At 43.5% G+C, this 15,496-nt stretch overlaps 1 protein-coding gene and 1 long non-coding RNA gene across 2 annotated transcripts; one reads left to right on the top strand and one right to left on the bottom strand.

The window, feature by feature from the left end:
• Positions 1-592: 592 nt before the first annotated feature.
• On the bottom strand, positions 593-1,725 carry LOC128786127 (uncharacterized). Its single transcript, XR_008430184.1, has 2 exons — positions 1,650-1,725; positions 593-859 (listed from the first exon to the last, which is right to left on the bottom strand). It is a non-coding gene; the product is annotated as an uncharacterized LOC128786127 (long non-coding RNA).
• Positions 1,566-9,737, top strand: CD164 (CD164 molecule). Its single transcript, XM_053939187.1, has 4 exons — positions 1,566-1,729; positions 4,265-4,456; positions 5,564-5,644; positions 6,650-9,737. The coding sequence occupies exons 1-4, from the start codon at positions 1,633-1,635 to the stop codon at positions 6,808-6,810; spliced, it is 531 nt and encodes a 176-aa protein (XP_053795162.1). The 5' UTR covers positions 1,566-1,632; the 3' UTR covers positions 6,811-9,737.
• Positions 9,738-15,496: the final 5,759 nt, after the last annotated feature.

The following is a 15,496-nucleotide window of genomic DNA, read 5'->3' on the forward strand; positions in this document are numbered from 1 at the left end:
GTTTGGTCATTTTAATGCAGTTGTTACAAGGTTCCAGTTCGTATCACAAAATTGATTCTATTTTGTTTCTCTGCAGATCTTTCTTTTGTTTTCTCCCTGAGACTTCTTTGCAGGAAGGCAAAGCATTAACCATCCTGCCTGCTAGCAGAAAGCACCACAATATATGGCAGTACAGAACCTTGTCAGAAAGCTTTGTACCCGAATTATGTATTACCAGCAGCCCTACAGGCCCCTCGATAGCTAACACAGTAACCATGATAGGTAGCTTGACTTAAAATGTCTGCATTTGTATTGGTCTCTTGGCTCCTGGCAATATAACACCTTCAGGAAAGAAAGTAAAATGGGAAGATTAAGCTAGGGATTTATTTGGCAGTTTCCTCTTTATTGCCCAAGTCCAGCTCACACTTAGGAGAACCAAGGGGAAATTGTCCTGATTATAACTCTTTTCTTCCATTTGTCCTTTGACCTAGACCATAATAAAATTTGCTTTATAGCTCTAGCTTAGCTCTCCTTGAATACAAGCACACATGAATGTTTGCCTTGGTTTCCCAACATTCACCTCTGTCGACACTGCACAAAATGCTGAGGCAGATTTACACAAATAAACTTTTATTTGCAGAGAGTCCACTGATCATGATATATATAGACTCAAGCTGCCTTAGGAAGAAACAAAGGACAGAGAAAATGTGATAGGCATAGGGGGAACTCTACACAGTGGTCTGGGGGAATCACTGAATCTTAGAATCATTTAGGTTGGACGCATCCTTCGAGTCCAGCTGCAAACCTGACACTGCCAGGTCCAAGAAAAGAAGCGGTGGGATGACCAAGGAGCCTTCTCCAGGTGCTCTCTACAGCGCAGCTGTAAAGATAAGGGTTACGGTTTGAACCACGCCTCCCTCCTGCTACTGCAACCATTTCACCCGGGACCTACACAAACTCCCAGTGCGCCGCTGCCAGCTGTGATGGCACCAGGGCTGCTGGGAGCACAGCTGGACAACACTCCGCAAGCGCCGCACGCAGATTGCTACGGTTCACGCGCGATTCATTTAAACCACCACTTAAGTATAATTTAAGTACACTTGGCTGTTTTGCCACGGTAGAAATGGGGGAGCGGCGTGGGAACGGGGCAGCAGCTGGTACGGGCCGGCGGGAGCCGCTTTCTCCGCACCGCCCGCCCAGCGCCGCTCCCGCCACCAGCACGGACCGCGTGGCCGCCGCCCGCGCGGGAAACGCAGCCCCGCGCGCGCCCCTGCCCCGCCCTCCGCCTCTCCCCCAGCCAATGAGCGGACCCGGCGGGGAGGGGGCGGGACCTCTCTGGTGACGTAGCGGCGCGTAACGCGCGGGAAAAGCTCCCTCCCGGAGGAGCGGCGGGGTCGCGTGGGGGGGTGGCGCCGCCGCGCTGCGGACCGTTCCATTACCCGCCGGATGGGGGGGCAGGAGGAAGCCGGGCGAAACCACAGCCCCGCCGCGGGCGGGGGGCGGGGCCAGCTCGGGGCGCTCCCGTGACGTGACGCTGCGCGGGGCGGCGGCGCGCGGCGGCAGCGGGAGCGGAGCGGAGCGGGGCAGGGAAGGGAAGGGAAGTGCCGAGCAGGAGCGGGAGCCGCAGCCCCCTCGTTTCGCCACATCGCCGCCATGGGCCGGACACTTACGACATTTACGTTCCCCCTCGCCGTCGTTTCCGTGGCGTGCTGCCTCTGCGGGCTGGCCGCGAACCTGAAGACGACCGACGGTGAGAGATTCGCGCCCTCCCCCCTCCTTTGCTCCGGGAGCTGCTGACGGGGCAGCCCCGCCCCGTGCCCGGCGCTGTGGGGAGCGAGGCGGGCTCCGCGCACCGAGCCCGGCGGGGCTGTCCGTCTGTGCGCGCCTGCTGCCGGACCCTCCGCGGGCGGCGGGCCGGGAGCGCCGCGGAGCTCCGGGACCCGCCGGGACCCGCCCTGCGCTCCCCCGGCGCTCGCTCGGCCGCCGCCGCCGCTTCCTGCGCGCAGCGGCCGGAGCCCGCCGAGCTTTTGAGCCGCTCTCCTGCTTGTGCCGGTCTGGGACCCGTTATCCTGTGCTGTCCCCCCTTGGAGGAGGGAGCCGGTGCCAGGGAACCGTGGGCGGCTGCTTCTTGCAGCCTTGGAACGGGTCTGGGAGCGGTGCAGCCGTGTCGTTCTGGCCCTGCTGCCGCGTGTTCCTTATCCCGCTGGGAGCCCCGTTACTCGTCCCGCGGGTTTGGCCCCAGCTGCTCACAGCTCGGGCCCTGTGGGCTGTTTGCCGAAGTGTTTGCGGGGCCGAGAACCGCGAAATGTGACGCGAGCCCCAAAACGCGGGGACAGCAGCAAAAAAGAAAACAAAAAAGTTGTCTGGAAGCGCTTCAGTGTTCCCTGGCCGCGGTCCGTAGCGGCGCTGGCTGCAGCCGAGGGTGACGCTGCCCGGTCACCGCTGCTCTAGCCCGCAGGGATCTCCTCCAGCCCTGCCCCGCCGGCGGGATGCGGGCCGGTGCGGAGCACCCTGCGGGAGCGGCAGCCTGGGCCGCTCCGGGGCTGCTCCGCCGGGGCTTAGCACGCTCCGCTGCGACGGGAGAGGGCACTGTTGGGCCGGCAGGCCAGACCCCTCCAGTGGTTCCTGGTTCCTCCTCGACTGTAAGGGGAGTATCCGAATTTACCCTGCGCGAGAGCCAGTACAAGGGGTTTATCTTGGGATAAACGTCAGCTTGGCTAGGCTGAAAAGCTGAGTTCGTGGTATCAGGGTATTTTTTTTTTTTCAGTGAAGAGCAGGCATCTAGTGATGGGGAGAGTTGGGGAACTTGCTGTTTTCCCATGTAAAAGACCCCACAGAGGCTTTCACAGCAGGAGGTGTCATTGGGACAACGTCTGAGACCCTGATACAGATTCTGAAGTTAACAGCTCATTGATAAAAACATCTCCTCATCCTTTACTCTTGCAAATCTGATCCTTTGCCGTGTTAGTCTGGGAAGGCTGTACTTGAAACTAAATTAGAAGTCCTGGTGTACCTTGTATTAGTTGGCTCTACCAGTTGTCTTCCTGTCTTTAACAGACGTACTGTGCTAAATTTTCCACATACCAGTGAGGAGTGTACAAGAGTGAAGGTTGTTCATTTGTCAGAGGCCACTGTGTGTGCTGTGATCATTCCTCAGATGTATATCCACCATAATTGACTGACTTTCCCCCACCCCAAAGTCATAAAGCTCTTGAAGTGCATTGGGCGCTACCTTCCTAAAGGGAATAGGGCATCTGTTGCACACCTCACTGATGCAACCTCAAAAAGGTCTTATCTTATGTGAAAGGGAAGGAATAGTGGCAGCCTTTCTGACCTGATCCTGCCATAACCAAGAGAAAGGCAATGTGGATTCAGGCTTCAGATTGTCAGAATACTGAAGTTAGATAATGTACTTGTAGTTGTTATTTGAGAGGTAAATGAGCATGCTGCCTGCCAGAGATCTGTGGATAGCAACATTCCTTTCATGGAGAAAAGTGAAAGGTCACCCCTAGGTGCCTGGAGTGGGTGGATATGATGTGAAATGTGCTGGAGAGCATGCAACAGAAGGAGTTGTGGGTTGTATGTGGGTTTGCTGAGTATGATGGCTGTATGAGTAAGTCTCAATTAAAACTAATGTGGTAAAACTGTAGATTTTGAGAAAATCTTAATTGATCCAGTTAGTGGATGTGTTGTCGTGGTTTTAAGGTAACAATGTTTGACCTGAGATTGACGTAAAAAGGCAGCTGGACTGATTAGGTTGCTGGCTTCTGCTGTGATCAAAATACAAATAGATTGACTTTTTTCCTGCTCTCCTTTTTATACATGTGTACATTAATTTCTCCAGGTTCTTGTCTTTATTTCCCATACTTTGACTGCTTTCTACTGTATTTATAGCTGGCTGCATTACCTAAAGCTCAGGTTCAGTCTCAGTTGCAGTGAGGTTGGGAAGCAGTGCTCTATACCTAGTGTTCTCCTGTGTAAAGCATGCAGTTTCTGCTTGGACAGTAGGGTTCTTCTCACTCTGGTTTGCTTTGAGGAATCTTGAGTTGCCAGTTGAACACTGGCTTTATTGGGCTGCCCGTGACAAGATTTTTCACGTATTCACTTATGCAGCTTTTGGTGTTAGTATAATGGATTGAAAAGCTTTGTAATTTCAAACTAAAACTACTAGAGCTACTAGAACTCAGTGCTGTATGAAATTCCTAAAGCTATGCTGTCTGATGTTGTTTTGTTGGGTTGTTTTTTAGTTCAATACAGTCTCTAATGTAACCTTATTTTTTCATAGTTTCCACAGTTTCTCCTCCTACCAGTGTTGCTACGCCCAATGTCACTGTAATACCTACTTCCAATGTCACTGTAACACCCACCAATGCGACCACAGCATCTTCCAATGCTACCACGGCGTCTTCCAATGCTACCACGGCGTCTTCCAATGCTACCACAGCCAGTACTCCCACCACAGCTCACACTCCTATAGGTAATACAGAAACACTGAACTCAGAATGGCAGGAGACTGGGAACTGGTGAATAACATGAAAGACAGCAGCTTCTTCCAAAGTTCACTGTAGTAGCTTGGCTACTAAAAATCTGATGTGCAGAATGCATTAAAGCTTCTAAGGTTTGGAAGGAGTGGATTTTAGAAAACTCTTAGTTATGTTGGCAGGAAGCATTTCCTCTGTTAAAAATTGGCTCAGTGGTAATTGAATTAGTAATTCCCACTAATTATGAATTCTTAGGAGCTTGGGGTTTTTTTTGGTGTTTTTGGATTCTTTTTCCCAAAAACTTCTCTGCCATCTCTACAGTGAAATTCTTTTTTAAAAAGTCACCGAATCTTTAAAAACTTGCTGATCAAGGGAGCTGGGAGGTAATAAGTTGGTACTTGATTAGGCTCAGAGCAGCCTAATGTACAGTATGATTAGCTTTGAGTAAACCCACAGATGCTGACACTTGTCCCAGGCACATAGGGGAATACTGATTAATTTTTAGTATTACTAATCTTTAGGGGAAGGGGAGAGGTCAGAGACCCAGCTTAGGTGGCTTGATGATGAAAGTTTTTAGGAGACAGTTTCATTTTAGGTGAGTGGTTTTATTCCAGTGATGGCATTCACAGTGTTTTGAGGACAGGAGAAGAAAGAGTGTGTGTCTCCTGTCTAGAGGTATTAGATTAGGTACTTTTTTAGTACAATTAATACTAACTGATTCTAATGAAAGTTTAATGAAAGTATTTTGCCTAGATGCAGATTCTCAGTTGTCTTGAAGCAGATCTCTTGATCCTTGTTCAAATACCAGCATTTATATGAGTGCTTGAAAGAAAAGTCATTTTGTCTGAGCAAAGAATCACTGATCTGTGGAGAACCTTGAAGTATTTGAGTAACAGTAGTATGCAAGTTTGAAAATAATCCTTGTTGCAGGAACTTGGCTTAATGCCATTTAGCTCACCACCTTTATTGTGTGGGATACAGACTAAGGGCAAAGGTTATCCTTGTTAAAGCAAAACAGGAAAAATCATTTGTATAGGAACGTCAATGCTTGCAAACCTTGCTTTGGAGTTTATGGTGTGTACGTACTGTCTTCTCTCAAACAGCCAACGTCACCAATGCAACTACTCATGCTCCTCCGCCTAAAACTACCGTGACTTCAGCCACCACGACAGCCACTCCTGCAGGTAACTCTACAACTGCCATAATTCAAGCATTAATTACTTAGAAATCAGTGTCGCTTTAAGAGTGTTATCTTGAAAGACTCACCAAGTGACACCATTAGAGTAATACTAGTGTATCTGGTGTTGTCACTTCTAACTTCATGGCAAGTCTTTTTAAGGTGATATATGCAAGTAGCAAGGTTATATAGCCTGAGAAATAGAGCTAATTAGTGAGATATAAAAAGTCAGAAGCATGTTGGTCAAATGAGATAAACTGGATGATTTTAATAGTGCGGTTGGAAGTTAACTCCCCTGTCTTTGGGAGGTGGTATTTTGTTCTTGCAGCATAATAATGGGATGGGGGTTTTTTGTTTGTTTTGTTTGTTTTTTTTTTTTTTGTTTTTGTTTTTGTTAAATGAAATTGTTCTACAGTGATGGGAATAAGCTGAAGTATTTTATTTCACAGTCAGTCCTAAGTATGCCATTTCATGAAAACGTCTCACAAAGCAAAGCTCTTTAAAACTACCCATCAGCAGATGGCTGTTATTTCCAGACTTGTATTTGTAACTTCAGCTGTTTTTTTAAGCCTAACTCTTGGGGTAAAGTACAGTAGATGGAAGATAACAATTTATGTTAAAATTAAGCCAAAAAAAAAAAAAATTGGAGCAAGGAGCAGTGACTGGAAAGTATGTCTTGAATGTGGGCATATCAGTAATATATTCTATGTAGAGGAGGAAGGCTTTGGCTTTTTGAAGTACAAATAAAGTCCAGCTGGGTATTGCTCAGTTTTGAGGTCTGGAGCAGTTGGTCTATAAATAGCTCTAGCCTTGTACAAACAGCATTTAATCAGAATTTCAGTACCAGTAATCTAAATTCAGATGCTGGCATAGCTTAACTTTTGATTCTTTTTTGTTTTCTTATTGGTGTTTTGATGTTTTGAGTACTCTTAATACAAGGAACCCAGCACTTAAATCTGTAGAACTGTGGTGAGCATTGTGCACTTACAGTTTCCAATTTGCTGTTTAACAGGTTCAAATACTACTGTGGCTCCTGTACCTGCTCCACGCAAATCTACGTTTGATGCTGCGAGTTTCATAGGTGGAATTGTCCTTGTTCTGGGTCTGCAGGCTGTTCTTTTCTTTCTGTACAAATTCTGCAGATCTAAAGACCGAAATTACCACACGCTTTAGGACCTGCCCCTTGGTAATGGACTAGTAGCCCAACACCTGTAGTTCACTGAACCAAAATATTTTCTGTTGCTCATGGAAGACAGCAGTTCATAATATCCTTTAAATCTCTAAAAGAAGACTTCAAATGAATATTTTTGCAACATTACACTTGGCAAGAAGTGGTATGAATCTCTTCAACAGGATTACTTGCAATATGCTGCATGGGTTCTAATGGCTGTTTTATTTTCCTTTAGTGGCTGCTGATGTGGGACTTTTCTTGATAACGCCAAATGTAGAATGTTTAGAGATTCTTATTCAGTGGCAACACTGTCCAGTAGACAATCTTAAAATTACTTTTTCTGAAGGCTAATATAAACAACATCTTATACAGTATACCTTCAGTTTTATCAAGATGTGAATTATCGGTGACTGATTTCAGGGAGTGAAATACCATTTGTAGTAGCTTATGGCTCTTATAGTGTGTTGCTAGAAAGATGGGCAAAAATGTAGAATTAGATAATGTCTTAACAGAATAGCATAACCCTGTTTTTTTTTTTACACGAGAATTAAAGTTGCCTCATAAAATACTTCATTCCAAAAAGAATTCCTATGTCATTTCAAATTAATGTTGAGGGTGGATGTAGGAATAATCCTTCTAATGGGGAAGTAAGTACTAGTGCCTTAAAAGACTAAATTTCAATAGGTTGTAAGCATGTCCCAGCTATATCGAAGATAAATAAAACTTCTAAGTATTTACTTTACATAGGAATATAGAATACACATGACTTGAGCATTCCAGTTTAAAAATAATTTCCCTAGAATAACTGTCCCTTAGTGATTTTGTTTTAGAGCAAGGAGTACGGTACAGCGATGTTCAGTCACAAACTGAAGCTTTGGCTTGTTTACCTTTTGTTCTGGCCTACAAAGACCAACCATAAAATTAGTGATATAATTCAGTTCACTCCCTGTATAAAAAGGCAACAGCTCACAATTATACTTGAAATACTGATGTTCGAGAAATCCTGATGTTTTTGTTATTCAACCGGTTCTTAAAACTTGTTGCAATTAATTTCAGGAGCTTGGGTTGTTGTTATTTTTCTTTATCGCCCTCCCGTATGTCTGCTTGCTGAGGGAGCAGTTAAGGGTCATTCAGAGGGTCTGCTGATTTGATCCTAGTCAGGATTGCTGTAATCCTGGGATCGCAGGTTACACCTTTTTTCTGTCCCTTCTCCCTTCCTGGCTTCAGATTCCTGCCATCTTGCAGTGAACTGGTGTTAAGGAAATCTATTCAGCCAAATAGTTCAGGTTGTTTTTTTTTTTTTTCCCCTTGGCTGGATGAGCCATGTGATCTGAGTATCAAAGGTACATCATCTCCAACGCAGACTGACTTGAGCACCTGTGAAAATAAACCCACAGGAAAAATGGAAGTAGAGATAAAATCAAGTGATGGAGGTAGCACATAATGCATAGCTTCTGATGATATCCCCTGATCATCAGTTTTGGGATAATATGTAGTACTGTCTTACTATCTCTGACTTGACTGGAATTGGGCACCCAATACAGAAATAGCATTGATAACAGACAGTAGTCATGGCAGTGGGACTTGAATTATGGAGCAAATTAAGTGCATTTCAGTTGGAAACTTGAGGTGTACAGTGTTGCTTTCTTCTAGTTTGAATGGCATTGTTTCTGTTGTGTTGCACAGAAAACTCAAATTGCTACAAAGTGTGGAGGTTACTCACCAGTACTGTATCTTTGAGTTCATTAGCTTTTGGTTTTCTAAACAAAAATAAGACAATCAGCTCAGGTTTATGAAAACAGCAGTGAGCAGCCAGTTTTCAGCAACACTATGAGTTAGAGGGTATATCCTTGGCCTTATTGTGAAATCACTTAAATCTGTCCTTTCCCTAAGAACTATTTTCCTACATTTATTTGTTAAAAAAAAAAATCCATGAGCTTGTATTCTGTGCTTTGAAGTGAACAAAACACTCTTGAAATATGACAGTTTGCCTTCAGCTCAGCAAAGCAAACTATACCTAGTATACAACTTTTGGCCTCAAAGGGCTCTTTTGGGAAACTTGCAGAAAAGTCCTAGAGAACACTTCATAGCATGGAAAACATTGCCACAAAAAAGTTGCTCTGTAAAATGTTGCTGAAATGCTTATTCGTGAGCTTTGCTGATCCTGATTTAGGTTGATGATAAAGTATGCTGGTAAAGCAAACTAAAAATAATGTTTAAAGTGCCTTAAAATTGCTTACTTGTTTGCCTCAAATTTTATTTTAAAGGGTAGAAGGGATACCTTGCCTTAGTTACTAAATTTGTTGTGGTGCCAGCAATTGCTATTTTCCAAGACTTTAGGAAACCCAGGATCTCTGGCATGTACAAATGTCTCTCTGAAAAACTCAAGTTTGTGCTGTATCAGTTTAGTCACATTCTGGAAGGCCTGCACTACACACCTCTTGCTCATTAGCCTTGCCTGCAAGGTGCAATTCCACAGTTCAGAGTTGTGGCTTGAGTTGTTTCCCTTTTGGTTCTTTGGGGGGAGGGGAGGCTGGGTTATACATCTTCACCATGTGCTTGGCTGCCTCACTGTCAAAAGTAATTACTCCTTTGTGAAATGCAGTATCAGCTGATGTGTGCTGTGTACTAGCAAAAAACCTGAAGTAACAACTTGCAGTTTTTCTTGGCCTTGTGTTTTGAAGTGGAAGGTAGCTGATAGATCTGTAGCTGTACTTGCCCCTAAATCAGTTTTAGGCACTGAATTGTAGTGACTCTTCAAGTTATCTGGCTTTTTCTTGAAGCCAACTTGTGCAAATATCAAGCTGTTACCTTAAGAATGTTCTCTGCAAGTGTTGCTGTAAAAGTTTGTATCTTGTCTTCAGTGGAAGAAAACTGAAGCAGTTGTAATTGCAAAACCAAATTGATAAATAAAATCTGTTGAATGGAATTTTACCTGTGAACTTTCTTTAATGTGAGCAATCCCCAAGAGGAATGTCTGCTTGGTGACTCAGAGGTGAGCTGTTTCCCATGGGAATTGAGAAATACTAAGGGAAAGAGGAAGAATGCAAAAAAAAAAAAAAAAAAAAACAGTATTAACTTTGTATTTAACAGTACGGATTCAAATTTAGAATTATATCATAAAGAATTCTCATTCAGGTCATGTTTTTCTGTATTAGCTTAATTCTGGTTTTCTGCTTAAAGCCAAAGAGGAGCAATGTATGCATTGTGTACACTTGTGTATGCACTTGTAACAACCTGTGAGGCTTAATACTCCTCTTTCTAAGCAAAGTTTGTAATACTGGATGTCAGGTGGAAGAGCAGCTGCTGTCTGTGTTTGCACAGAGGCTGTTAGAACTTTCATGGAAAAGGTACTGCTCTGAGCCTTATTTCTTTTCTGATTGCATAGAACCATGGAGTGGTGGTGATTGGCAGGGAGGATCATTTCAACTCCCCTGCCCTGGGCAGGAGCACCTTCTACTAGACCAGGTTGGATGAAGCTTTAACATTTCCAGGGATGGGGTATCTAGAGCTGCTCTGAGCAACCTCTAGACTCACTCCTGCAGGTCCAGTGGATGCAGTGCTTGAGGTGGGTTCTCACAGGAGCAGGTTGGAGAGCAAGAATCACCTTCCGTGACCTCCTGATGACATTTCCCTTGATGCACCCCAGGACGCAGTTGTTCAGGGTTGTGAGTGCACATTGCCAGCTCATGTTGGGCTTCTCATTGACCAAAACATCCAAGTCCTTCTCAGGGCTGCTCTCAGTCCGTGTCACCAACAAAGATGTTAAACAAAGCGCTGCTCCCCATATGGAGCCCTGAGGACACCACTCATCACTGGTCTCCCCTTGGACATTGAGCTGTTGACTGCAGCTCTGAGTGTGGCCATCCAATGGAACTCCTTATCCACCCAGTGGTCTGTCTGTCAAATCCATGTCTCTCCAGTTTATGGAGGATGTCATGTGGGACAGTGTCAAATACTTTGCACAGGTCAAGGTCTGTCACTCTTCCTTCACTCACCAATGCTGTAACCCCATTGTGGAAAGCCACCAGATTGGTCTGGCATGATTTCCCCTTAGTGAGGCTGTGATTGCCTCTTTATTTTCTATGTGCCTTAGCACAGATTCCAGGAGGATTTGCTCTATCTTCTTGCCAGGTACCAAGGTGACACTGACCAGCCTGTAGTTCTTGGGCCTTCCTTTTTTCTTTTTGTTTTTAAAAATGGGGTTACATTTCCCCTTTTCCAGTCAGTGGGAACTAAACCTGACTACCATGACTTCTCAAATATGATGGACAGCAGCTTCATCTGCCAGTTCCCTCAGTCCCACATGCCAGGGAATTTATCAGTATGCTTGAGCAAGAGAAGAGAGGGTGTGCAGTTCTGTGGTTGCTGACTGACTGAAATGATAACCAGCTATGGGGGAAGAAACCTCAGTTTCGCATCATGACCTTGATGCTTATGTGGGTAGTGTATCAAGTATGAATGTGTATTGACACGACTCAGTTTTATATGATGAGAAATTGCAAAAAATATAGCTGTAGTTCTGGAAAGGCTGTATGGGAATGAAGGAAACCTAGATGTTATTAAAATTTCTATGCCTTCCAGAAAATCATCCATCTGCTTCACGCAGTTAAGGACTGAATTCAGTTTTTGTTACAATTCACCACTGAAAATCTGTGTACAGTGGTTTATCCCTGTAGTACCAGTCTTTGTTACTTCTGTTCTTTGAAGAGTATCTCCTGTAGGTATAACATTTTTTCTAAATAGTCTATGAATTTTGCTATACTGAGTAATACTTTAGGTGTTTTAACAAGAAGCTGTGATTACTGGTGACAGCCCTTCCCTTTTTGCTACTGCAGTGGTATGTTAAGTGCTTCATACTGCTGCTATTGCTCTACTTCTAAATTGGCATTTGGTTTCTAGAGTGTGCTAAAATCACATTTGATGGCTTCTCTAGTGACAACTGACCTTGGATAGATATCACTCACCTTGTCCTTCATTTATTGCATACCTTAAAAAGAACTGATGTTATTTGATAGCTGATTCCACAGCATTCTGGGAATAAAATTACTTGTTTCAATGTAGCAGCAAGCATGCATAAATTAAAACTTGCTTCAGTAATTGTGAAGGATGTCAGCCCTGTTCTAGGAATCCTGTATCTCTACATACTGCAGCATTTCTAATGCAACTTTCAGCTCTTTTAATCTGTGTTAAACAATGCAATGCTGTTAAGTTTTGTCTGAATTTAATTCTAGGTCTTAGTTGCTTATAAAAATAGTGCTGAAGTGTTTGATTGTTTGTGTTCACAAGCATCCAGGCACGTGGATGATGCCAGAAGACACATAGATTAGTATTCTCACTGATCAAAAGCTGCAGTACAATTTGATGCATCTCTGGAAGATACTCTGAATCCTTTATTGGCTAGGCTATAAAAGCAAGCTTTTTTTCTATATAAGGTAAATACAGATATACTTATGATCATTTTCTGTTTTCTTCTAAGTAGTGTAGCATTCTGGAAGGAGCTGCACTTCTCCTTTCTAGGCGGAGAGCAGAGAAGGTGCTCGGGCAGGTCAAGGCAACACTTCTGATGAGTCATCATTAAAAAGACATCAAAGGTTTAGTGTGCAGGCAGCAGCCTCTGGGGGTGAGAGCACTTCATTGGGCAGGATGTGGTAGGCAAGGGTTGCAATAGGAAAGCAGTTTAAAAAAAAACACACCACCAGACATCAATGTTTTTTTTGTAAGCACCTAGCTGTGTTTTGCACCACCATGTTCCAGGGCTACCATAATCAAAGGAATCCTTTTCGTTTCAGCTGATGGCCTTGCCTTTCTGTACTGTGCTGCACTGTCTCTGAAGGGAGGACATTATGTGCTGCTCTTGCTCAGGAAGGAGTCCTGCATCACCCAGTACCTAAAATGGATTAGCAGATTGAAAGACTGGAGCTGGTATTGAACACTGCATCCAGATGCATTGAAGTACATGTGCAGAGCACTGGAGTATTACTGCCTCTCTTTGATTTATGTGTGGGTTATTCTTCCCTTACTTCAAGGTTGCCAGTTCAGTGGTGTTTTCCAAAATGACCTGAAAGGATTATAAAATACATTTAGGTTTACTTCTGGGCCAGCCTTTATTGCTGTAGCTGTGTGATGACAGTAGGAAGAGACTTTTCATTTAGGTGTAGCAATATCCTATTTGCTGTTCTCTCCTTCCATCTGCTAGGTACCTTGAAGCATAAGTAACATATAAAAAATATCATTAATCATGGTACAGTACTCAAAAAAATTCTCCCTTAGATCGTTGCTAACTAAACATCTCCTTCCTGCTCCCTTTCCTTAGTCAGTTTTTGGAACTTCTTTTCCCCATTTACTAACAATGCATATTGTCACCTTGCTCTTGAAGATAAATCTTCAAAGGGCTTTGACTTACTGTCCACATGAAACCTGCCTGGGTCTGTATACAAATCACAGCTTGCAGACTAGCAAAAAAATCTGCTCATTCTGCAACCATATCAGCTGATTATCAATGCCATCATTACTTACTGTCTTTGGTCTTGGAGTGTTTCCTCTTTTGTCATTGCTTCTTCTTGGGTCAAAATCAAAAGGATATTGCTGGTAGTGCTGACAGCTTGTAGCTGAGCTGCAGAACCTGAAGAGTTACTAACAGAGAGTTAAAGTACAGCTCAAGTAAATGCAAATGCTGTTGTTTCTGGCCTCTTAGAAAAGTGTTAGGGTAAAGGGAAAAAAAAAAAAACCAAAAGAACAAACCCTAAGCTGTGAACCTTCAGCATAGAATTAATATTTGAATAATATATTGCTTAGTCTGCAAAAGCAGTTAATTCATGGATGATCTTGACAGAAAGTAAGAAAAAAAAATTGCAAATAGTTGGAACTACTCACAAAACCTGAAATTTTCTACATTTTTTACAGCTCACCCCATGACCTTTCAATTCATAGTAATGAATGTATCAGCATTCATTGCTGCAGCAAGAGACATCTCAGTGGAGCAGAAGATTCCTGCTGTCACAAATCTACTTTATTATATGAGACTATTTTCCCCACGACTGTGTCTTTTCTGGTCTTGCTGAAAGCCAAGATTAAAAGGTGGAGATCTGTTCCCAGTGACACCAAATTCCCTAGTGAATTCCAATCTTCAATTTAATTTCTGAAAAACAGAGATGCAGCCCCTTAGTACCAACCCTTCAGCTCCCAAGAAAAATCCCCAGTGACTCAAAGGCTTTGCTTGCTGTCAGCTTTGATGTGATTTAGCCCTGATTAATATCTATGTGCAATGTGATGTGACTGTACTGGTCCTCACCCTGTGTTAGCATCTCCCACTAACTTTAGCTAAAAAGATGAGCATGTTTTTACAGTGTGTCTGTAATCCTGCACTTAATATGTTAATTGAGACACTTCTCAGATATGATCTAAGATGTTACCTGTGGTTAGCTGTTTCTGGCATTATTTCAGGGTGCAGGCCCAAAGGACTCTGGCTTTCTGCTGAAGCAGCAGGAGAGCAGCTGACCAGAGTGCACAACGATCCAGTCTGGCTAGATGCATCAGGTGTCCACACATTCTGCAGCAGGGGCTTGAGAGGGCTGCCTACACAAACATCACATGAACGAACCCAGGAAGAAGAGCAGCAACACAAGAGAACAACAAGAGGAAGATGTGAAAGGAAAAGGACTGGAGAAAATACCTAGAAGACATGGCTCAGACTGCTAATCTGTAGATTATTCTTACAAACTGGCTGAAGTCTTAGTCCACCTGGGCAATTCCTGAAGCTGGCATGATCTGTTTCAAAAACACCTTTGCCTTTACAGTCACAGCACAGCTATTCCATGTAAGAGTTGCCACCCCAATATAGATAGATTTGGCCAAGTACTGTACGTCTGAAGTCAGGTCAGTAGCACAGTGCAATCAATTTAACAGTAAAGACAAACCTTTTTATGATGCAAGCCTGGATTGCCTTATCAGAAGTACTAGTGTTAATGCTTTAAAAAAATAGCTATTTAATATTGACTTATTATCTGGAAAATTACTTCTTATGCTGTTTGTACTGTGGGACAACAGCTGGGCAAACTTCCTTCTACCTTTTTGAAATGGAAAGAAATCAAAACTTCACAGTATCCATTTAATATTAGACATAGGAATAAAAATACCACAAGTGAAAAGGTAGCTACAATACATTGCAGAGTTTTGACGCATTTCAGACTATGTGTCTGGAGTTTGATGGCACTCTTGTGTTGAGCACAGAGCTCCAAGCTCCTCAGACAATTTTTCCAGCTCTGCATCATCTTTAACAATAATAACTCACTGCAGGAGAAAAGAAAATCTCCTATCATAACTGCTCTTCTTGTGCTCAGTGGCATCAATGTGACAAGTTTTGCAACAACTCTTTCCCTGAACTTCATTGGCTTAAAGCCAGAGAAGCCAAGTATATTTGTGCATTAAGTAAAAACATCTCCCATTTCTTGATTTTCCCAGATTTGCTTTGTGTCTTGTCTTCAGCAGTGTGCTAATGAGCATTTCTCAGTTTCCTGCAGCAGGAACAGCTACCATTTTCCTGCAGGAGGAAACTGTAATTAAATTTGTTGTACTTTATACTCTTCATAGCATAGAAGTGGACCTTGAAAGATCATTGGAGTTTTTTTCTGTGTACTTGACTTACTAGGAATTTGGGTATTGCCCATTCATTTTTCTGCATGCATT

Source organism: Vidua chalybeata, chromosome 3 (genome assembly GCF_026979565.1).
Source record: "Vidua chalybeata isolate OUT-0048 chromosome 3, bVidCha1 merged haplotype, whole genome shotgun sequence".
NCBI classification, from domain to species: domain Eukaryota; kingdom Metazoa; phylum Chordata; class Aves; order Passeriformes; family Viduidae; genus Vidua; species Vidua chalybeata.